Source organism: Trachypithecus francoisi, unplaced genomic scaffold (genome assembly GCF_009764315.1).
Source record: "Trachypithecus francoisi isolate TF-2019V2 unplaced genomic scaffold, Tfra_2.0 Lachesis_group20, whole genome shotgun sequence".
NCBI classification, from domain to species: Eukaryota; Metazoa; Chordata; class Mammalia; order Primates; family Cercopithecidae; genus Trachypithecus; species Trachypithecus francoisi.
In genome coordinates this window covers 54,572,028-54,593,805 of record NW_022681466.1, presented here as the reverse complement: position 1 = coordinate 54,593,805, position 21,778 = coordinate 54,572,028, and the positions used below count along the sequence as shown (strand labels likewise).

Sequence of the window (21,778 nt, the reverse complement as noted above, 5' to 3'; positions counted from 1 at the left end):
GTGAGCCGCCCAGGAACCAGGGCCCCAGCTTCCAGGTGCTAGGCAGCCGAAGCCTGGTAACCAGCTCCGGGGAGCCCAGCTGGGGCGGGGAGGCTGGACTGGGCGCTGGGCCAGAGGAACCTCGACCCCAGCCGCCGGCTGCGCCCACATTCCTCCCTTGGCCGCAGCCCTGCCACCGAGGTCGGGCCCAGCCCAGTCCTGGGGTGCCTGGTCGCCACACCCACCCCTGAAGACACCACACTCCAAGCAGGCAGCTGATATTTGTATTGGCTTTACTTCCTGTGCTCTGAGAAACCAGTCTGATCCCACTAGCTACCCTTTCTCCCAAGTGTTTCTGGAGAAAGGCATGGGGTGAGGGACAATCTCCAGCGCGGATCTTTTGTGCAGCAGACACGCAGTGGCTCCTGTCCTCGTGCTGGGGAAAAGAGGCAAGCAGACATCGAGCAAATCCTGCCTTAGGATGAAAGTGTGGGGGAGATGGCAGCACTCCCGGGGACCGCCCTGCCCCAGGCTATGCAGAAGCTAGGCAGGCCTAGTGGTCAGTCCAGGCAGGCCCTGGCTTGCCCTGCTCCAAATCATGGAGACGGTCCCAGTGAGCACCAAAGACATTTTTTTTTTCTTTTTTTTTTGAGAGGGAGTCTCTTGCTCTGTCATCCAGGCTGGAGTGCAGTGCTGCGACCTCGGCTCACTGCAACCTTCGCCTCCAGGGTTCAAGGTATTCTGCCTTAGCCTCCAGAGTAGCTGGGATTACAGGCGCCCCCCACCATGCCTGGTTAATTTTTGTATTTTTAGTAGAGACAGGGTTAACCATGTTGGCCAGGCTGGTCTCAAACTATTGACCTCAAGTGATCCGCCCGCCTTGGCCTCCCAAAGTGCTGCAATTACAGGTGAGCCACCGCACCCAGCCTTATTTTCTTATCTCTCTTTTTTTTTTTTTTTGGTGGAGACAGTGGTCTTGCTATGGTCCCCAGGCTGGTCTACAACTCCTGGCCACAAGGGATCCTCCTGGCTTGACCTCCCAAAGCACTGGGTATGCAGGTGTGAGCCACTACCCCCGGCCCAGACTTATTTTCTAACTGAGCTGGGGGAAAGGGCACGGTCTGTGTGGAGATACAGCTGCCTTCAGCCTTTTTATGGCAAGGCTCTGCTTCCAAAGGCTAGGTCTGCCTTCTAACTCTAGCCAGGCTGGATCCTGGGGACACTGACTGAAGGGACGAAGGGGTAGGAAGGGCAAAAAGGTGGTGGGAGAACAAAGTGGTTGAGATTTCCATATCCAAGGCCAAAAGCACAGCAGGGGTTTTGCCAGCCCCGATACCCCATGATGACCCAATCCAGGAGACGGCTGCAACAGTCATGTCTTGGGCACCTGCACTTTTCAGAACATTCAGAGAAGCAGTATCAGGGTGGTCCAGAGGTGTATCCAGGTGCCTCAGGGGGGGACCGGCTCATCTGTGACTGCTGGAGGGTACGGAAGAGAAACCCTTGCAGCTTCTGAGAGCAGTGCCTCCAGAAATTATCACCCACCTCCCACTCCTACTGGGCCCTGGATTCTGGACCCTGTTAGGCCAAAAAGAGAGGTTCAGCATCAACAGGACTCAGCAGTAGGAGAAAGAATGCGTGTGAGCCCCCTGGGGAGCAGTGGCGGCAGCCCTTCCAAGAGGCCCAAGAAGCACCCTTGGCCACCCGGGGCAGGAAACTTGGAGCTTTGTAACCGCAGCTTCAGCTATTTTTATCTGAGGGCTAAAGATGCTTTTGGTGATAGGGGCATCTGTGAACACGGGGGGTGGGAGTGTGGGCAGGGGCCAGCTGGGTTGTGTGGTGAGGTGGGAAAAGTGACAACTCACGGCGAACAGCCAGGAGGGTGTTTCCATGGCAACAGGACACGGAAGTCACCGTGTAAGGGTGTGTCTCATCCAACTGCACTGGCCGAGGGAGTCCGGCATCCTCATCCCTCCTTCCCAGTCGACCTCGGGCCCCTTTGCCCCAAGAGTACACTTCACCCTCTGCCAGGAAGAATCCCCAGGAGGGAAGTGGGAAGTGGGCACAGCCTGAGCAGGATCTCCCCTCCCACATTGCCAGGATGGCCCGTGGGAGGCTCCAGAGTCCAGTGGCCCTGAGCAGCAACCTTCATCCCCCACTGCTCATGGCACTGCCTGCCCCTGCCATGCTCAGTCCTCACCTGCCCCAATAGCTATGGTGAAGGCATCCCCACAGGCTACCATTGCCATCTTGATGCCCTCAAGGCCTTGGACCTTACAGGGTGCCCGACTGCCTCGGCGAGCATTGGTGCCCAACTGCCCGTGCTGATTGCTGCCAAAAGTGTAGCAATCACCTGAGGCTATGGGGGAGAGGAAGGAAAGGGGTGCTTCAACAGGGTACCAAGGAGACCATGAGTCCCCCTCTGGCCTCCAGAGCCCAAGTCCTGCTCACCAGTCACAGCAGCTGAGTGAGCAGTGCCCAGGTCTACACTCAGCAGGGGCTCCTGGTCCAGGGGTGCAGAGCCTAGTAGTGTGAAGCTCAGGGCCTCCTCCATCTGCTGGTGAGGGACAGGCTCCTCCCCCAGGGAGAGGTGGTCCAGGCCCAACTTGTTGAACCTGAGGGCAGAGCCAGAAGCCAAATCCAACTGACAGTTTGGGCAGGAGCTGGTGCACCAGGAGACAGATTCCACCCTGGGTTGAACCAATAGCACCCTCAACCCCCTCAGTTCTGGTCTTTGGTGAGAGGTAGGCAATGATGGATGGAGCACTCGCAGCCAAGGAGAGTCGGAGGCAGGTTAGTCACCCTGATGACCTATTCACCTGTTGCTCCCACAGGCCAGGGCCTGGCCAGGCACAGTGAGGATCATGGAAGAGTCGATGCCACATACAACTCGCTGAGCCTCCTGTCCTGGGGGCATGGGCACCTGCTGGGGGCAGCTGTGGGACTCCCTGGTGCCTAGTCCCAGTCTGCCTACAAGAAGAAACCCAGAAGGAGTTAATTTGAGCTTTAGTGGGGGTGACGCCAGGATGAGGAGGGCCCACTGAGGGGAGGGAACAGCATGAGTTCTCTGTTCTCTCAGTCCCAAATGCCTTTCCTAGGCCCCTCTGCTGGTTAAAATCCTCATTTATTTTTTATTTTTATTTTTTGAGACTGAGTCTCACTCTGTCGCCAAGGCTGGAATGCAATGGTACGATCGTGGCTCGTTGCAACCTCCACCTCCTGGGTTCAAGCGATTCTCCTGCCTCAGCCTCCTGAGTAGCTGGGATTACAGGCATGAGCCACCACGCCCAGCTAATTTTTTTATTTTTAGTAGAGACGGGGTTTCACCATGTTGGCCAGGCTGGTCTTGAACTCCTGACCTCGTGATCCACCTGTCTCAGCCTCCCAAAGTGCTAGGATTACATGTGTGAACCACCACGCCGACTCAAAATCCTCCTTTTTATAAAGCCCTGTTCAGATGCCATCTGTCTCCTCCAGTTGACATTATTGTTCACTGAGTTCCACACCTCTGCACTGGGGTGTAGCCCTGATGCTATCTGTTATCTGGCATGCTGGCAATGTCATCTTTCTTCTATTAGACTGAGTCCTCCAGGAAGACAGGAACCAATCAGTGTCATCTCTAGTTTCAGTGCCCAGCCTGATGCCTGACCCAAAGAAGACCTCAATAAAAACTAGTGGATGAGCCAGGCGTGGTGGCTCACGCCTGTAATTTCAGCACTTTGGCAGGCTGAGGCACGTGGATCATGAGGTCAGGAGTTCGAGACCAGCCTGGCCAAGATGGTGAAACCCTGTCTCTACAAAAATACAATTCGCTGGGTGCGGTGGTGGGTGCCTGTAATGCCAGCTACTTGTGAGGCTGAGGCAGGAGATTTGCTTAAACCTGGTGGTGGAGGTTGCAGTGAGCTGAGATCACGCTACTGCACTCAAGTCTGGGTAACAGAGCGAGACTCTGTCTCAAAATAAAATAAAAAAATAGGTGGTTGAATGAAATTTCCTTCATTACCTCAAACACCTGAAGGAAGCCACATCTCCATCTCATCTCAGCACCCAGCACAGCATGTGCACAGTTGGTGTAAAATAAAGGTTTGTTGAATGAATGAAGAGCATTTGAGAGGAAAGAGGGAAGAGAGAATGTGCTGTGGGCTGGAAGGTGGGTATGAAGGGGAGCAAGTCATGGCTGAGGATGCTGTGAGATGGGGCCTAGAGGCTGGAGCTTACCGCTGTCTCCACGGCCCCAGGCAAATAGTTCTCGCTCAGTGGACAGGGCCAGCACGTGAGAAGCCCCACAGGCCACCTGCACCATCTCATAGCCCAGCAAAGCCTCCACAATGGTGGGCTAGAGAGGAGAGGAAGCAAGGAGAAACTGGGCAAAGGGTCTGGGACTAGCCATCCTGCCTCAACACCCCCTGTAGGGACAAAGCTGGAACATACACATTCTCAGGAGGTGGCTATGTCTTTAACTCCAGCCATACACAATGCCACGCGGACAACCATTGGGGAAGCCTGGTTTTTCTGTACTTCCCCCGATGTAGGTGGCCGAGGGCAGGTGCATCTGGGAAGCTAGAGGAACCTGTGGCTGCTGGGAACTCCCCTGTCCCCAATCTGGTGTCAGCTCTCAGATGTGGGCTCCCCATCATCTCCCTACTTGCCCCTCTCCAAGGTACATGTGACACCCACCTGGCTGATGTCAGTGAGGCTGCCATGGCCTAGGCACCCATTGCTGCCGCTGCCAAACGTCATGATGATGCCTCGGTCTGGAGAGAAGGGCAGTGAGGAAGGAGAAGGGAGAGAAGTTAAACAGTCTTTTCAGATAGCCTGGTCCTCTAGTGGGTTGCAGCAGCAAAATAAAGTTGGGGACCAGGGCTGAAAGGACAGGATAGGAAGAGAGAAAAGGTTGCGAGTCTCTTCAAACGTATGTGACTTTGGACAAGTGACACCCTCTCTGAGCCTTAGTGTCCCCACTTGTCAAATGAGGATAATATAATAACTGCCTTGCCAGGCCCGTCCGTAGGGTAAAGGAGGTTGTATAAGGAAATCTCCTCAATAGTTACTTGACAGAAGCAATAACTCCATAACTAGTAGACAGAAACATTCATTAAGTGTGTGGTTTGCAAGAGAAGAGAGAAGGTGCTCTGTGGGGCCTTAGAGCAGGTCCCACAAGGTAGGCCCGACAGCTCACCAGTCAGGCAGGCAGTGAAGAAGTCCCCACAGGCCACATGCTTGATGGTCACGCCCGACTGGCCCTCCAGGAAACGCGAGATGAACTGGGGCTGTGGCTGCTCCACTGCCCCAGGGAGGAGGGTGCCTCCGCCTGCACCTAGGGGTGGGGCCTGCAGGGGCAGGTGGATGGGCAGCGCCTGAGCACCCCAACCCTGCTGTGGATCTACACCTCCACACGTCCAGGCCACCCGCTGGCCTGCTCACCTCCCACAGGATGAGACGCCCAGAGCGCGTGACGCCGGCTTTCTGCGTGCGCCCAGCTGCTACCTGGACCACCTCTGTGTTGAGCATTGGCAGTCGCAGGGGAGTGCCCAGCCCACCACCCCAGGCATACACTGATGACAGGGGTGGTGGGATGGCCGGCCTCACAGGTCCCCGGGGGATACCTGCAGGTACAGCATATGGGGACTGTTAAACTGATGGGAATGGTGTGGCGTCCATGGGGACTGGCAGCCTCTTCCCACTTACCTCTGCAGCGGACACTGGTGGTCCTGCTCCCTGTGCTGCTGGGGGCCACGGACTTCTCTGCCCTGCAGGACAGATGGGGGCCTAAGGACAAAGACCCTCCTGACATTCCTACATGCAGGAAGGGAGGACTTGCCCCAGCTTTCCCTCTGCCCCAGAACCCCTGTGCTCCCACTGGGTGCCCACACCCTGCCACCCAGGACTGCTCGTTCTCCCTGCACAGGCCTCCGCATGCGGACACTGCCCACGTCGGTGTGGAGGTTGAGGAGGGCACGGATGCAGAGGGGCTGTGCCATGATGTGGCTGAGTGGTGGCCGCTGGGCAGGCTCCAGGCTGAGTAGACTCAGGACCAGCTGGCGCAGCTCAGGGCTGTACCGGTCAGAGATGGGCGCAAAGGTGCCGCTCATGATCTTCAGCACCAGTGCTGGCAGGTTCTGTGAAGGCACCAGGTTGGGAAGTTGGGGAAGTGAGGGCAGCACCCCCCAGCTCCAGCCCCTGGTCTCCTGGGATAATAACAGCTTTGCCCTCAAGAGACTTCAGTCTGATGAGGGGACTCCCGGACTGATAGGGGAGTCCAACCTGGCTTTCAGCAATCCCTAGTCTGATAGGGGAGCTGCAGCTATGTCCTCAGAAACCCCAGGATGCTGGGAAAACTCAAGTCTTGCTCTTGGAAGGGTCTCCTGGGAAAGCCACAGCCCTGCTCTCAGGAGCCCTCAGTCTGATGGGAGGCAAGATGTACTCTCAGAAATCCATAGTCTGAGGGACACCCATAGCCCTCCCCTGGGGTAATCTGATAAGGGAGAGACGTGACTCAGCTAGAGGAGAAACCTGAGGTGGCTGGAGCTGAGGGCTGCTGGGGCAGGCAGTACATTTCCCAATTGTCCCCTGGAGGGTGCATACACTCACCGCAGCCTCAAAAGCCCTCTTGAGGCTGGCCAGCTCATAGAGGACACAGCCCAGGGCCCAGATGTCACTCTTCTGGTTGTAGGGCTTGCCCTCACACAGCTCAGGGGAGATATAGCATGGGGTACCCACCACCTGCAGGAGAGAAGCTGGGATCACAGCCCTGCAGGGAGGGAAGACCAGGGTCTCTGCACATAAGGCCATTTGGGGACAGCTTCTTCTCAAAGCAAGCCAAGGGGCTTCCTCCTGCAGGACCACCCAAACGAGCCAAAGGGCCAAGGGTGTTTTAGCGGGAGAGGAGGAGGCAGGGTTAGGTCCTGGCCCTCAAGACTTCTAGCACCCTGGAGGTCCCCGCCATGCCCAGGCACCGTGTAGGCCTTGCTCTTGCTGCTAAGGATCTTGGAGATGCCGAAATCACCAATCTTCACGACCATGCGGTGTTTGTCAAGAAGGATGTTCTGGGTCTTGAGGTCTCGGTGCAGGATGAAGTGGGTGTGCACATGATGCAGTGCAAGCAGGATCTGCACGAAGAAGTGCAGGATGGTCTCCTCCTCCAGCAGGGAATTGCAGCGCTTTTGGATGAACTCAGCCAGAGTGCCGCCTGTGGCCCAAAGGACTAATCAAGATCCAGGCTTTCTCACACCACGACAACCCTTCTCCTTTTTTAATTTTTTGAGACGGAGTCTCACTCTGTTACCCAGGCTGGAGTGCAGAGGTGCGATCTCGGCTCACTGCTGCAAGCTCCACCTCCTAGGTTCAAGCCATTCTCCTGCCTCAGCCTCCCAAGTAGCTGGGACTACAGGCGCCCGCCACCAAGCCAGGCTAATTTTTCTTTTGTATTTTTAGTAGAGATGGGGTTTCCCCGTGTTAGCCAGGATGGTCTCGATCTCCTGACCTCATGATCCGCCCGTCTTGGCCTCCCAAAGTGTTGGGATTATAGGTATGAGCCACCGGGCCTCCTTTTAGGTATGGAACAGGGCACTGGGAACAGAGAGGAGAAGGGGCTAGCCAGGGTCAGATAATTGGGACCAGAACTCTAACCCTTGGCCATGCTCATTCCAAGGAGGGAAGCCAGGTGATCTGTGTCTGCCTGTCCCAGAGATAAGAGGCCCCTCCAGCCAGGTCACTATAAGGAGGCTGGCCCACCTGGTGCATATTCCATGGCGATCATGAGGGCTTTGTCTTCCAGGAAGTTCTCGTAGTACTCAATGACATTGGGGTGGTTGAGCAGCTTGAGGACCTGGCACTCATTCTGGGCTGCCTGCCGCTCTTCTTTGGTCATCTGTTCCACTGGAATCTGCTTGATGATCACCAGCTTCTGGTCAGCCTTTCGCAGGCACAGGTGCACAATCCTAGGGATATGGAGGACAGGGACAGGTTACCAGCTGAGCCTCCAGCCACATATGAGGCAGGGCGGTACAGCCTGGTGACTGATGTCTCTTAGAAGAGGGTTCTAGACTAAGAGGTCATCTAACCAAGTGTACAGAACACTGAGCTTGGGAACAGGGAGAACTGATTACAAGCTGTGTGGGATTTCAGTTTTTTTTTTTTTTTTTTTTTTTTTTGAGGCGGAGTCTCGCTCTGTCGCCTGGACTGGAGTGCAGTGGCCAGATCTCAGCTCACTGCAAGCTCTGCCTCCCGGTTTACGCCATTCTCCTGCCTCAGCCTCCCGAGTAGCTGGGACTACAGGCGCCCGCCACCTCGCCCGGCTAGTTTTTTTTGTATTTTTAGTAGAGACGGGGTTTCACTGTGTTAGCCAGGATGGTCTTGATCTCCTGACCTCGTGATCCGCCCGTCTCGGTCTCCCAAAGTGCTGGGATTACAGGCTTGAGCCACCGCGCCCGGCCGGGATTTCAGTTTTACCACAGGCACTGTGAGGTAAAGTTAGTCTTGATCTCTAAGTTCCCACAGACTGCCTGGGTTCAAATCTGGGCACCTCCTCTTACTAGTTATCTGGTTTAATACACTATGTGACATCATTGTCTGGAAAATAAAATGGGCCTCCCAGGGTTGTTGAGAGGATGAGAAAGTGCATGTAAGGCACTAAGCGCAGTGGCCAGCACAAAGAAAATGCTCAACGAATAGAAGCCATTCATATTATATTATTTTAATTCTGTGGTCAGTCTCCATAAAAGCAGGAACTACAACACTCTTGTTCACCACAATGACCCCTTCTCAAAAAAAAAAAACTTATCAAATCATTCCTCTATATTTTGTCTTTCTTTCTTTTCTTTCCTTTTTTTTTTTTTTTTTTTGAGACGGAGTCTCGCTCTGTCGCCCGGGCTGGAGTACAGTGGCCGGATCTCAGCTCACTGCAAGCTCCGCCTTCCGGGTTCACGACATTCTCCTGCATCAGCCTCCCGAGTAGCTGGGACTATAGGCGCCCGCCATGTCGCCCGTCTACTTTTTTGTATTTTTTAGTAGAGATGGGGTTTCACAGTGTTAGCCAGGATGGTCTCGATCTCCTGACCTCGTGATCCGCCTGTCTCGGCCTCTCAAAGTGCTGGGATTACAGGCTTGAGCCACCGCGCCCGGCCACTCTTCCCCTTTAAAACCCTTCATGGTGGCCGGGCGTGGTGGCTCACGCCTGTAAGCCCAACACTTTGGGAGGCCGAGGCAGGTGGATCGCCTGAGGTCAGGAGTTTGAGACCAGGCTGGCCAAAACATGGTGAAACCCTATCTCTACCAAAAATACAAAAAATTAGCTGGGCATGGTGTCACATCCTGTAATCCCAGCTACTTGGAAGCTGAGGCGGGAGAATTGCTTGAACCCGGGAGGCGGGGGTTGCAGTGAGCCGAGACGGTGCCATTGCACTCCAGCCTGGGCAACAGAGGGAGACTGTCAAAAAAAAATAAAAAAATAAAATAAAATAAAATAAATAAAAAATTAGTCAGGCATTGTGGCGTGTGCCTGTAGTCCCAGCTACTCAGGAGGCTGAGGCAGAAGAATTGCTTGAACCTGGGAGGCGGAGGTTGCAGTGAACTGAGATCGTGCCACTGAACTCTAGCCTGAGCGACAGTGCAAGTCTCCGTCTCAAAAACAAAAACAAAACAAAACCCTTTGTGGCAAATGAACCCTTTTACCTCAGGTTATCAGGCCATAATCTAGTCCCCGCCCTCGACAATTACATTTCATACCATTCTCTATCTTGCCCACTACATTCCAACTATGCTAGTCTTTTTCTCAGTTTCTTCAATGCTCTGTTTTCCCATGTGAGAAATTTCACATATGCTATTTCCTTTGCCTGAAAAGCTCTCACTTCACCTTCAGACTACTGGTTCTCATTCCTCAAGTCTTGGCCTTAAATCTCATTTCTGGCCTGGCGCGGTGACTCAGGCCTGTAATCCCAGCACTTTGGGAGGCTGGGGCGGGCGGATCACCTGAGATCAGAAATTTGAGACTAGCCTGGCCAACATGGCGAAACCCCGTCTCTACTAAAAATACAAAAAAATTAGCTGGGCATGGTGGTTGGCGCCTGTAGTCCCAGCTACTCGGGAGGCTGAGGCAGGAGAATCGCTTGAACTGGGAGGCAGAGGTTGCAGTGAGCCGAGATCACCTCACTGCACTCCAGCCTGGTGACAGAGGGAGGCTCTGTCTCAAAAAAAAAAAAAAAAAAAAATCAAAAAAATTTAGCCGGGCGTGGTGGCGCACGCTCCTAGCTACTCTGGAGGCTGAGGCACAACGACTGCTTGAACCCGGGAGGTGGTGGTTGCAGCGTGCCGAGATCGCGACACTGAATTCCGGCCCAGGTGACAGAGGGAGACTCTGTCTCAAAAATCAATCAATCAATCTCCCTTCTCAGAGAATTCTTCCTTGACCATCTCATGTAAGTATTCTCCCTGGTAATGTACTAGCCTCACAACCTGCTAATAATCTTTCATAACTGCTATAACTTCTTAATTCATAATGCTTTGTTTGTTGTATAACTTTCCCATAGTTAGTAAGTTCCAAGAGGCAAAAGACGACGCCTGTTCCGGTTCTAACTGTATAGCCAGAGCCCAAAGCCTGACATACATAGCTGACACTCAGTATTTGTGTTTTTTTTTTTTTTTGAGACGGAGTCTGGCTGTGTCGCCCAGGCTGGAGTGCAGTGGCGCGATCTCGGCTCACTTCAAGCTCCGCCTCCCGGGTTCATGCCATTCTCCCGCCTCAGCCTCCGAGTAGCTGGGACTACAGTCGCCCGCCACCACGCCCGGCTAATTTTTTGTATTTTTAGTAGAGACGGGGTTTCACCGTGTTAGCCAGGATGGTCTCGATCTCCTGACCTCGTGATCCGCCCGCCTCGGCCTCTCAAAGTGCTGGGATTACAGGCTTGAGCCACCGCGCCGGCCTCAGTATTTTTTTTTTTTTTTTTTTTTTTTTGAGGCGGAGTCTCGCTCTGTCGCCCGGGCTGGAGTGCAGTGGCCAGATCTCAGCTCACTGCAAGCTCCGCTTCCCGGGTTTACGCCATCCTCCTGCCTCAGCCTCCCGAGTAGCTGGGACTACAGGCGCCCGCCACCTCGCCCGGCTAGTTTTTGTATTTTTAGTAGAGACGGGGTTTCACCGTGTTAGCCAGGATGGTCTCGATCTCCTGACCTCGTGATCCGCCTGTCTCGGCCTCCCAAAGTGCTGGGATTACAGGCCTGAGCCACCACGCCCGGCCTAGTATTTGTTAAACCAATGAATAAAGAAGCTAACAGAACTCAGTGGGCGGGCCAATGGGCTTGTCAGGGGTGTGGCATACGTAGAGGCGGAGTCTCCCCGCGGGATAGGGATCGGAAGCTGGGGCGGAGCTTCCCAGAGCGGCGTTCACGCCTTGGGGCGGGGCTAGGCGGGCGGCGACTTCGCGGGCAGAATTGGGGCTTATTTTCCCTATCCTCTAGCAGTTTCCTCCCCCAGAGCCCTGGCTCACCCGAAGGCACCTCTCCCCACCACTCGGATCCGCTCGTACTTCTCCATCTCATTTCTTAGCGTTTCACTTCCGTCTCTCACGCGGCGCGTGCGCGGACCCAGCCACTCTGGCCCCGCCCCTTCACGGCGAGCGGCTTGCGGGGCGGAGCCAGCGCGCTAGATGTGGGTTCCGCCACGCGTCCGTATTTGTGGGCCTGCACCACACACCGGCCGCTGCGATACGCCGTCACCTTTCCCCTCATGACCCTGCCCCACGCAGTGTCCAAGGAATAGGGCAAGAAAATAGGGCGCGCCCCGCAATGGCGGGCACGGTACCCGCCCCTCCCAAGCATATACCCAGCCCTTGTAAAGCTTGCTAGACTAAAAGGATGTCGCGTTCCCGAGAGTTGCACCCCACAGGCCGGGCGGGGGTGGGAAGAGAGGATCGACCCCCTTCTTGACCACGAGTGACGCTATTTCAGGAGAAATCGGGTTCTCCTTGGCACGCAAACGATAAACACAACCAAAACGACCGAGGCCAGCGCTCCTGGGAGAAGGCAGCAGGGTTAGTTTCGTGTTTGCCTAGGGAGGGACGAGGGAAATCCCAAGTTGTGCAAGTTGATTCACCTGGGGAGGACATAACACGGTCTCAGGCCGTCCCGACTAGGGAGCACCGCGCTGGTCAGGACTCCCAACTCTCTTTTCACACACATGCACTGCAGGAGGGTAATCGGCCCTCAGTGCTCATCTAGGGTGAACCCCATGGGGGAAGATGGCGGCGGAAGTGAATCACTACCTGAAAGCATCAAGGGGAGAAGGAAAGACCGCGGTTTCGCCGAGATGAGCTCAAGACAAAGCCTAGAGGCAGAGGGCTGGTTAGTGTGACCAGCTAGGCTCTTAACCGGAAGTGAGGTTAATTCCAGGTTCTCCCGGGCTCCTGCTCTGCTGGAGCTCTATAAAAACTCAGTATTCGGCCAGGCGCGGTGGCTCACGCCTGTAATTCCAGCACTTTGGGAGGCCGAGGCGGGCAGATCACCTGAGTTCTGGCGTTTGAGACCAGCCTGGCCAACATGGTAAAACCTCATCTCTACTAAAAATACAAAAAATTGGGCATGGTCGCGCTCGCCTGTAATCCCAGCTACTCGGGAGGCTGAGGCAGGAGAATCGCTTGAATCTGGGAGGCGGAGGTTGCAGTGAGCCGAGATCGTGCCACTGCACTCCAGCCTGGGCGACAGAATGAGACTCCATCTCAAAAAAGAAAAGAAAAGAAAAGAAAGAAAAGGAAAGAAAAAAGGAAAGAAAGAAAGAGAGGGAGAGAGAAAGAAAGAAGAAAGAAACCCTGCCCCGGCCTTCGCAAGGGTACCCAAACCCGCCCACGTGGAAGGACTGCTGATGGGCGCTGGCTCAGGCCGGTGTCGGCTGGCGGACAGAGCAGCTCTGTGAGCCAAGGGGAGGGGCGGGAAAGCCGCTCACCCGGGACACCAGTGCTCTCACCTAGAAACCGACTGCGCCTTGGTGAACCTAGGAGTCCCACAGGGGTTAATGTGTAACCTTGGAGCCATAAGAGAGGAAAACGCTCAAACGGCTTGGTCCGTGGGTCCTTGCGCCTCAGTTTTTTGGCTTTTTCCTCCTTCCAGCAGCACCTTTCCCCTCCCCCACTTCTTCCCTCCCCTCTTCTATTACCACCCTCTTCTCCCTCCCCGCCCTCACCCCCGCTTCACTTCCCTCGCTAGCTCTCAGCGGCTCCTCATTTCGCCCAGTTTACCTAAACTTCCCCCGAAAGCAGCCGCCTCGCTCGGAGGCGGGAGAGGGAACCAGCGCCAGAGTGAGGGCAGGCTGACACCTACTGGCCAGGAGCCGCAACTGCTGCAAGCTACCGGCCTGGAGAGCGCGGGTCACCCCAGCAGTCCCGGCAAATCCGCGGTCTTCCTTGCCCAGCCTCCGGGGAGCCGGGCCGAGGGCCGGGACTGTCTGAGGGAGGACTGTGACAGCCGCCCAGCCCCGGGAGCTTAAGAGCGGGCGGGGAGAGGTGGCGATGGGTTACTCAGCAGTTCCCAAGCGCCCACCTCGCGGGCGCAGGAGGGACGGGTAAACCCGGGTCTCCGGTCGGAAGACTGCGAGTGGTGCGGTGGGGGCACTGGGTCTGCACGGAGACCACTGTCAGAGGCGGGGCTCCCGAGTCCACCCCAGGACCAGGACTTAGGGGGCATGGGCGTGTCGGGTCCCGTCCAGCTCTTCGCAGAAGGTAGAGGGTGGAGAGAGCTCTCGCGGTACCCGCCCAGGGCGGGGGAGCCGGTGCCCCGGGGAAAAGTGGGGACGCGGGTTAATGAGGCCAGGCGAGCGACGGCAACTGGGACTCCGTCGGCCGTCGGGAGGCGCCAGCGAGGGGTGCCTCGGCGACGACGCCCCCAGCACAGTTCCTAGTTACCCAAAGTCCGCGGGAGCCGGCCGGTGACCGAGAGGCCGCGGGGACACCCGGCTCGCGCGGCAGCAACGCCTGAGGGGCGGGGGCAGGCGGACGGGGCGGGGGCAGGCGGGCGGGGCGGGGGCAGAGGCCTCGCAGGGAGGGCGAGGAGGAGTCAAGGGGCCTAGAGGGCTTCGCCGAAACTGTGTGGGGCTGGCGCCCGGCGGGAGAGGCGGCCGGACTGGACTGGTCCGAGAGGGACCCAGGTTCCCAGAACAGCCCCAGGAGGCGGCCTCGAGGGCGGACGGCAGGGAGGGCCAGCATGCCCCCACTGCTGCACCCCGCCCTGCCGCTGCTCCTGGGCGCCACGCTGACCTTCCGGGCGCTCCGGCGCGCGCTCAGTCGCCTGCCCCTACCCGTGCACGTGCGCGCCGACCCCCTGCGCACCTGGCGCTGGCACAACCTGCTCGTCTCCTTCGCTCACTCCATTGTGTCGGGGATCTGGGCACTGCTGTGGTAAGCGACTGTGGGGATGAAGTGGCCGGGGGATCCTGAGCAGGGAGCTGGGGTCGGCTCTTGTGTTACTACCCCCATCGCTCATCGGCGGGATGAGGCCACGCAGTCTCACCTGATCCCGTTTGGTATCCTATCCAACCAGAAACCGCAGTGGCCCCAGGGGAGGGGGATCGCCCCTGGGAAACTGGAGGCTCTTGGGTTTTGCCCAGCCACTCTTAGCTTCCCAGTCAGCCACTAGCGCGAGCCCAGGCTCCCCCGGGGCTGGGAAGGGTAACCGGGAAGGTGAGGGTCCTTGAGGGTGCCGAAATGCAGAGCCTGCTTTCTTCCCTCCTTTCCAGTGTATGGCAGACTCCCGACATGTTGGTGGAGATTGAGACGGCATGGTCACTTTCTGGCTATTTGCTCGTTTGCTTTTCTGCAGGTAGGTCTTGCCCAGGAAGCGGGAGGCCAGTTGGGGACAGGAAGAAGGAAACTGCTTGTTCAGTCCTTCGTGACCTCTTGCCCCATCCCTTCACTAGGGTATTTCATCCACGATACGGTGGACATCGTGGCTAGCGGACAGGCGCGAGCATCTTGGGAATATCTCGTCCATCACATCATGGTAAGAGAAGCTGATTATGTGGTATAGGCCTGGTGTCAGCAACCTAGTCTCAGCTCCGTCTTTCTGAACCTGGGAGAAGGCCGTGTTTTCTTACCGCCCACCCCCCCACCTGTGTGCTACTTCTTATTTTTAGGATGCTGAGGTTAGCAGTCTGTGTGCTTGTTCAGAGGCCAGCAACCCATGGTCTCACTGCCTTAGACTGAACATCATCCACAGCCAGAAGCTGTGAGCAGGGATCAAAAACCTAATGTTGAACCAACAAAACAAAGCATCTTATCTACTAAACTTATTGCAGGTGGAAATTTGGGATTTTCCAGCCCTCAATCTGATACCTCCCCCTACAAAGTCCAGGAAAGCATCCGCATCTGGTTCCCTAACTCCTAGTCTCCCTTCTTCCCGCTAGGCCATGGGTGCCTTCTTCTCTGGCATCTTTTGGAGCAGCTTTGTCGGTGGTGGTGTCTTAACACTACTGGTGGAAGTCAGCAACATCTTCCTCACCATTCGCATGATGATGAAAATCAATAATGCCCAGGATCATCTCCTCTACAGGGTTAACAAGTATGTGAACCTGGTCATGTACTTTCTCTTCCGCCTGGCCCCTCAGGTCTACCTCACCCATTTCTTCTTGCGTTATGTGAGGCAGAGGACCCTGGGCACCTTCCTGCTGGGTATCCTGCTCATGCTGGACGTGATGATCATAATCTACTTTTCCCGCCTCCTCCGCTCTGACTTCTGCCCTGAACGTGTCCCCAGGAAGCAACACAAAGACAAGTTCTTGACTGAGTGAGAGGCACAGAGCCTGAGACAAAAACGGACAAGGCCAGAAACAGCTTCACATGGAAACTGGGACTTAGCCCCAAGCCTGGGCGTCCTATGGGGCCAGCCTCTCCACCTCCCGAGCCTGCGCCCACACTATTGAAAACACTAATGAAAGCACTCCTCTGAAGTCCTTGTCCTTTATTGGGCAAGGGGTGAGAGAAGCGGACAGACCGGTTGGACATAGTAGATGGGTGTGTGAGGACAAAATGCTACCAGAAAGCCAGCCAATCCACACTCCCCTGAAATGGATGCTAATGCCCTTCAAACCCTGGGCATTGGTTTCATACACAGCCTCTTCCAGAGATAAAAGAAGGGGTTCTTGTACAGCTTCTTGTTACCCCCAACCATGGAGGCAAGTTGAGTTCTGGTTTTACTAGGACACTTAACTCTAGTCATGAAGATCTCTGGAGTGATCACACATGGTAGAGTGGCAGGGTGAATATTTCAAAAGGATGAGTAGAACAGGAGTCTTGCCCAAGCCCTGTTACGTCAGTGTCTGTGTGTGGCCTCCCAGCCTAACCAGAAATTGACAAAGAGGTACGTATATGTTGAAAAGATATATATATATATATTTAGAATTAGGCAGCTGGACTCAGTTTAGATGATCCCAATCTGAAAAACAAAAGGAAGCCTCATTACTGGAGTTGAAATGTGAAGATTAAGCTGGAATGTTATTTTCAGAAAGCAAAATGAGGAACATTGAGGATAAGGTTTGTTAAGATAGGGTGCAGTCAGTTAATTACGACTCATCAGCAAAAATCAGGCTTTGGTCGCTAACATATGCATCATTTGCACCCAAGGGGTGAATGATAAGGGGTTTGTAGGAAGGAAACTTACTTTGTTGGCAACATCCAAAGCGTCGTAATCAGGAGCTAGTCGAACATATGCCTTTTTCTCTCCATCAGGCCTGGGGTAGAGAAGGAAGCCTTAGTCCCTGCCACTCTCACTGCCCCCACACCCTCCCCCTTCCTCCTCCAGCACTTCAATGGTTCCTCTGTTCATGTCATTCTTTTCCAATGATGATTTTTCCACCAACCCAGAGGACACCATGAAGCCACAAAGCCAATTCTCTTATGGGAAACACCACAGGCCATGTTAAGACTTAAACCAAGGTAATCTGCCGCACTCTAGTGGCCTTTGAAAATAGAAGTATGAACCCAGAAAACGAGCACCAACCCCCAATCAAGTCCTAGAAAGTGTTGCCTCAGGTCCATACAAAGGTCTGTAATTAAGGCAGCTTGTAATTCCTGCCTCAAGGCTTACACACTGCTAAACCTACTCCTGCAAGTTTAAGTCAAGGAACCCTTTTCCCCTGCTGAAAGGTCCAGAGGATTTTTTTTTAAAGGGCCTTGCTTGGTTGCTCAGGCTGGAGTACAATGGGGCAATCATGGGTGACTCCTGGGTTCAAACGATCTTCCTGCATAACTGGGACTATACGTGTAGTCCTGCATTACCAGGACTATCTAAACATCAAAGAGCTTCATGAAATGCAGGTTTTTTTGGCTCCAGACTGCTGGTCCAGCCCGCTCCCCATCCCTTGAGGCCCAACTCACCGAATCAGGGTGTTGACCTTGGCCACATCAATGTCATAGAGCTTCTTCACAGCCTGTTTAATCTGGTGCTTGTTGGCTTTAACATCCACAATGAACACAAGTGTGTTGTTGTCTTCTATCTTCTTCATGGCTGACTCAGTGGTCAGCGGAAACTTGATGATAGCATAGTGGTCAAGCCTAGGAGAGGCAAAATGGGGTCACCTGGCCTGGGCCCTCTTTGGAGCCCAGAGCCTAGGGCATCAGACAACGAGGTACCAATCATTTTGTTCAAACTTTGGTTGCTTTACAGTGTCATCACCTGCACCCTGAAATCTAAGGGCCTGAAGCCCCAACCCCAGGGGCAGAACATTGTACATTTTCTTTCTCTTGAAGGGCTCTTACACCTCAAGTGATTAAATTATCATCTTTGGGCCTGGCGTGGTGGCTCATGGCTGTAATCTCAGCACTTTGGGAGGCTGAGGCAGGCGTATCACGAGGTCAAGAGATCGTGACCATCCCGGCCAACTTGACGAAGCTCCCTCTCTACTAAAAATACAAAAATTAGCTGGGCGTGGTGGTGCAAGCCTGTAGTCCCAGCTACTCAGGAGGCTGAGGCAGGAGAATTGGGCCAGGAGCAAATTCTTATGCACAGCTGAGGTTAAACTTACAGTGGCTTAAGCACAACTCTAACAGCTTTCCCCATTTAAAGACAGAGCCCAGCTGTTTACTCAGACACTACTTTCCTGTTTTGAAACCAGGTCAGGTCTAAACCTCATCACACTCAATCCTAGGTCCAACTTGGTGGGGGGAAGGGCAGGAAGACAGTCTGTGAACTGCTTTCCTATTGAACACAATCCACTCTCTCTGTTAGGAAAGAGTAGAAACAGCAAAAACCCATAGGTAGTAACTACTAACATGGCTCTACTCAAATCTGTGCTCCCTAAAAAGTTAGTTATTACCGGTAGCTCAAATACTCAAGTGCCCAACCTTTTGCCCATTTCCCCCCAACCATTCCTTGAGCAATATGAAAATTTGGGAAAATGAATGCAAAGAAGCTTCTATACATCGCAGCAGCCCATAACTGCCAAATACAGATAACGGAATCCCCATTATCAATCAAGAATCAATGCATGTTCTCACTCTGAAGGACTGTTCCCTATAGCAGTAGGAACTAGGAGCAAGGAATCTCTGCATTCTACTTTACACTCCCCCCAAAACAGTTTTCAAACCGTGACCACATGTGAAGCAATAATTCACCTAACAAATTTTGAGACTCAAGGTTTTTTTTTTGAGATGGAGTTTCGCTCTTGTTGCCCAGGCTGGAGTGCAATCGTGCGATCTCGGCTCACCACAACCTCCAAATCCCGGGTTCAAGCGATTTTCCTACCTCTGTCTCCCGCGGGTAGCCGGATTACAGACATGCGCCACCACGCCCGGCTGATTTTCTATTTTTAGTAGACAGGGGGTTTCTCCATGTTACTCGAACTGCTGACCTCAAGTGATCCGCCAGCCTCGGCCTCCAAAGTGCTGGGATTACAGACGTGAGCCACCGCACCCGGCCTCTGGGCTGATTTAAAGAATTCCTGCCAGTTTTGTAAATACAGCAGAAACAATCTCCTCATACTTCCAATTAGAGAAGCACACTGGACACAATGTGTGTTTGAGAAACCATCACACAGGGTGAGTGATTTCCAAATTACCAATGGAGAATACCCAAATCTTTTCATGAGTAGAGGGGGCAGTACTGACTTGTTTCTCCTGGGGGCGCTCTTCCGAGGATATTTGGGCTGCCTCCGGAGTCGCAGTGTCTTGGGCCGCCGGAAGGTGGGTGACGTGCGGATCTTCTTTTTTTTGTGGCTGTGGACACCTTTCAATACTGCTTTCTTGGCCTTTAAAGCCTTTGCTTTGGCTTCGGCTTTAGGAGGGGCAGGAGCTGGGAGAGAAGAAAAGAAAACGGGGTGCGGGTTAGCAATCGGTTACTTCCGGCCCCAAGTACTGCAGTCGGCGACCCTGGCCACACGTGCATCAGTGGTTCCTTTGAAGACATCACAAGTGTCAGGAGATTAAAACTTTTCCATCACATGCACGATACCAGAGGCGAAAGCGACCAACTCGAAGTCAGTCCAGGGATACGACTATAAAACAAAGTAGCACTGAACGAACGCTTAGTACTTTCCAGAAAATGTCCTAGGAATTTTACACATACCCCATCGCAAAACCAGGCAGCGGAGAGGGGGGCGGGTAATGTAGCCCGGTTAAACGTGAACCAGAAGGAAAAATGGTTAAAGCTGAGGGCACTAACTTCTTACAGGCCCGGGGACGTGGAGCGCCAACCAGTGGATGCGTGTAGCTTCCCAGAGCCGAATGTCTGGCTCTCCCTGGCGTATGATGTCGGCCGCGTTGCCTCCCCAACTCCCTCTACCGGAACTCAGCCCATGAGGCTGGGCCCACGCTGCCCACGTATACTGCAGTGTGTCCGAAAACGCGGGTAGAAGCCACGGAGCAGAGCCCTCAGGACTTAGCCCAGCAGCCATGCTCCCAATTCGTTCCCTCTAAGGCGCGGCAGTTCCTGGTAAACCAGCGGCGGCCCCATCCCCAACACACACCTTCCTTCTTCGCTTTCGGCGCCATCTTGTGAAAGGGGTCTCCGATGCCCGTTCCCACAAGCTTATAGCGCCAAATCTCACCAAAGACTCGCGATGCTTTGTACTTAGAGCTGATTTGGTAATTTGCAGAGTGGCGCCCTCTGGGAACGGTAGTTAGTTCTTCGTGCGTGAACAAACATGCGCCACTCCGCCCCTCAAAGGCTCTAAAGCTTCATGGGGGTTGTAGTTTTTTTTTTTGTTGTTTTTTTGTTTTGAGATGGAGTCTCGCTATGTCACCCAGGCTGGAGTGCAGTGGCGTGATCTCAGCTCACTGCAAGCTCCGCCTCCCGGGTTCACGCCATTCTCCTGCCTCAGCATCCCGAGTAGCTGGGATTACAGGTGTCCGCCACCGCGCCCGGCTAATTTTTTTGTATTTTTAGTAGAGACAGGATTTCACCGTGATCTCGATCTCCTGACCTCGTGATCCGCCCGCCTTGGCCTCCCAAAGTGTTGGGATTACAGGCGTGAGCCACCGCGCCCGGCCTTTTTTTTTTTTTTTGAGCGCTCTGTCGCCCAGGCCGGAGTGCAGTGGCGCGATCTCGGCTCACTTCAAGCTCCGCCTCCCGGGTTCACGCCATTCTCCTGCCTCAGCCTCCCGAGTAGCTGGGACTACAGGCGCATATCACCATGGGGGTTGTAGTTTTTTGAAGACACGCGTTTATTTGCTCAGGACAGCGGACGGCGTAGCCGGCTGTCGCTCGGGTCTGGCCCCGGGAGCTTCCCATCTTGAGCAACTGCCAATCTCAGGGAAGAGGATTGCCATGCCAGGAGGCAGGAACGCTGCCAAGAGTAAAGAACACTTTTAGATTGACTCGGGAGTGAGATACAGCTAAGTTCTAGAGTGTTGGAGCAGGATTTGCTCAGTCGAAGGGAGGTCCAGAGAGGAATGTGGTTTATCAATAACACAGTGATTTGGTGGCAGAAAAAATCAAATCAGGGCCGGGCGCGGTGACTAACACCTGTAATCCCAGCACTTTGCTAGGCCAAGGTGGGCGAATTGCTTTGAGCCCAGGAGTTCGAGACCAGCCTGGGCAACACAGCGAAACCCCGTCTCTACAAAATAATACAAAAATTTGCCGGGCATGGTGGTGCGTGCCTGTAGTCCCAGTTCCTTGGGAGGCTGAGGTGGGAGGATCGCTTCATCCCTGGAGGTCGAGGCTGCAGTGAGCCATTTCAGTCTGGGTGGCAGAGTGAGACCCTGTCTCAAAAAAAAAAAAAAAAAAAACCGAGTCACGAGGAGGAAAAGTGTCAGAGGAATTACAAGGCGGCTCTTTACCTGCGACACTGATACTGTCAGTTTTACTGCGTTTCCTGATGATGCACTTGAAGTTCTATGAAAATTCCACACATTTCTACAAGATTCGCTAGTTCTTCTTGTTAGTAACTTCACTCACAATCCCCTGCCCTAAACTAGTCTTCCCTTCCGTGTCCTGGTCATCTTTACATCCTCAAATTCAGCTCCAGATACAGAGAAAGGCTTCATAACACTCAGGTTTGCATCTCCAAAGGTGTGTGCCTAACCCATCCCCACTTGATCCTTTCTGTCTTCCCTCTCCCCTCGTAAAACTAGAGATGTCCCCTTTGACGGTGAAATTGATTGTGCACTGCCCCCTCTTCTATCCTGCAGGACTTTGCAAAAAGAAGTTATCCCTGGGGGATAGATTCCAATGGGGCCAGAACAATGAACACCCATATCAGAGGGGAGGCCCCGCCTCCCAGAGCGGAGACCACCCCAAAGAGCGGAGTTTCCGGGTCCACTTAGCTCTTCTTTAACCTCCCTAAAGGGAGGCAGCTTGATCTTCAGCCCTCCCATCTCATAATCTA

The 21,778-nt window shown here is 54.2% G+C and overlaps 3 protein-coding genes and 3 non-coding genes across 15 annotated transcripts; 1 reads left to right on the top strand and 5 right to left on the bottom strand.

Annotated features, from left to right (window-relative positions):
- Positions 1-249: 249 nt before the first annotated feature.
- Positions 250-13,273, bottom strand: NEK8 (NIMA related kinase 8). Of its 7 annotated transcripts, XR_004430335.1 has the most exons (16): positions 12,065-12,278; positions 7,714-7,919; positions 6,936-7,168; positions 6,571-6,702; positions 5,890-6,098; positions 5,668-5,729; positions 5,404-5,585; positions 5,159-5,309; positions 4,657-4,733; positions 4,198-4,315; positions 2,799-2,949; positions 2,431-2,594; positions 2,180-2,338; positions 1,845-2,003; positions 1,367-1,458; positions 250-415 (listed from the first exon to the last, which is right to left on the bottom strand). XR_004430335.1 is itself a non-coding variant. In XM_033181809.1 (15 exons), the coding sequence occupies exons 2-15, from the start codon at positions 7,847-7,849 to the stop codon at positions 1,430-1,432; spliced, it is 1,962 nt and encodes a 653-aa protein (XP_033037700.1). In that variant the 5' UTR covers positions 7,850-7,919; positions 13,203-13,273; the 3' UTR covers positions 931-1,429. The 7 variants fall into 7 exon arrangements, 6 of the variants coding, with proteins under 6 accessions (XP_033037700.1, XP_033037699.1, XP_033037697.1 ...); XM_033181809.1 differs by lacking the exons at positions 250-415; positions 12,065-12,278 and adding an exon at positions 13,203-13,273 and having other exon boundaries at positions 931-1,458; XM_033181808.1 differs by lacking the exons at positions 250-415; positions 12,065-12,278 and adding an exon at positions 13,148-13,225 and having other exon boundaries at positions 931-1,458.
- A 199-nt stretch (positions 13,274-13,472) lies between these two features.
- On the top strand, positions 13,473-15,895 carry TLCD1 (TLC domain containing 1). Of its 2 annotated transcripts, none has more exons than XM_033181839.1 (4): positions 13,473-13,525; positions 14,696-14,778; positions 14,876-14,958; positions 15,362-15,895. In XM_033181839.1, the coding sequence occupies exons 1-4, from the start codon at positions 13,473-13,475 to the stop codon at positions 15,743-15,745; spliced, it is 603 nt and encodes a 200-aa protein (XP_033037730.1). In that variant the 3' UTR covers positions 15,746-15,895. The 2 variants fall into 2 exon arrangements, with proteins under 2 accessions (XP_033037730.1, XP_033037729.1); XM_033181838.1 differs by lacking the exon at positions 13,473-13,525 and adding an exon at positions 13,975-14,357.
- Positions 15,896-16,321: 426 nt separating this feature from the next.
- On the bottom strand, positions 16,322-20,067 carry RPL23A (ribosomal protein L23a). 3 transcript variants are annotated; one of them, XM_033181843.1, is made up of 5 exons: positions 19,916-20,067; positions 19,059-19,242; positions 17,331-17,507; positions 16,615-16,684; positions 16,322-16,389 (listed from the first exon to the last, which is right to left on the bottom strand). In XM_033181843.1, the coding sequence occupies exons 1-5, from the start codon at positions 19,938-19,940 to the stop codon at positions 16,375-16,377; spliced, it is 471 nt and encodes a 156-aa protein (XP_033037734.1). In that variant the 5' UTR covers positions 19,941-20,067; the 3' UTR covers positions 16,322-16,374. The 3 variants fall into 3 exon arrangements, with proteins under 3 accessions (XP_033037734.1, XP_033037733.1, XP_033037735.1); XM_033181842.1 differs by lacking the exon at positions 19,916-20,067 and adding an exon at positions 19,612-19,858; XM_033181844.1 differs by lacking the exons at positions 16,322-16,389; positions 16,615-16,684; positions 17,331-17,507; positions 19,916-20,067 and adding exons at positions 18,697-18,876; positions 19,612-19,906.
- LOC117068085 lies at positions 16,502-16,573 on the bottom strand. The gene has a single exon (XR_004430952.1). It is a non-coding gene; the product is annotated as a small nucleolar RNA Z17 (small nucleolar RNA).
- On the bottom strand, positions 17,564-17,635 carry LOC117068086. Its single transcript, XR_004430953.1, has one exon. It is a non-coding gene; the product is annotated as a small nucleolar RNA Z17 (small nucleolar RNA).
- Positions 19,330-19,396, bottom strand: LOC117068077. Its single transcript, XR_004430945.1, has one exon. It is a non-coding gene; the product is annotated as a small nucleolar RNA SNORD42 (small nucleolar RNA).
- Positions 20,068-21,778: the final 1,711 nt, after the last annotated feature.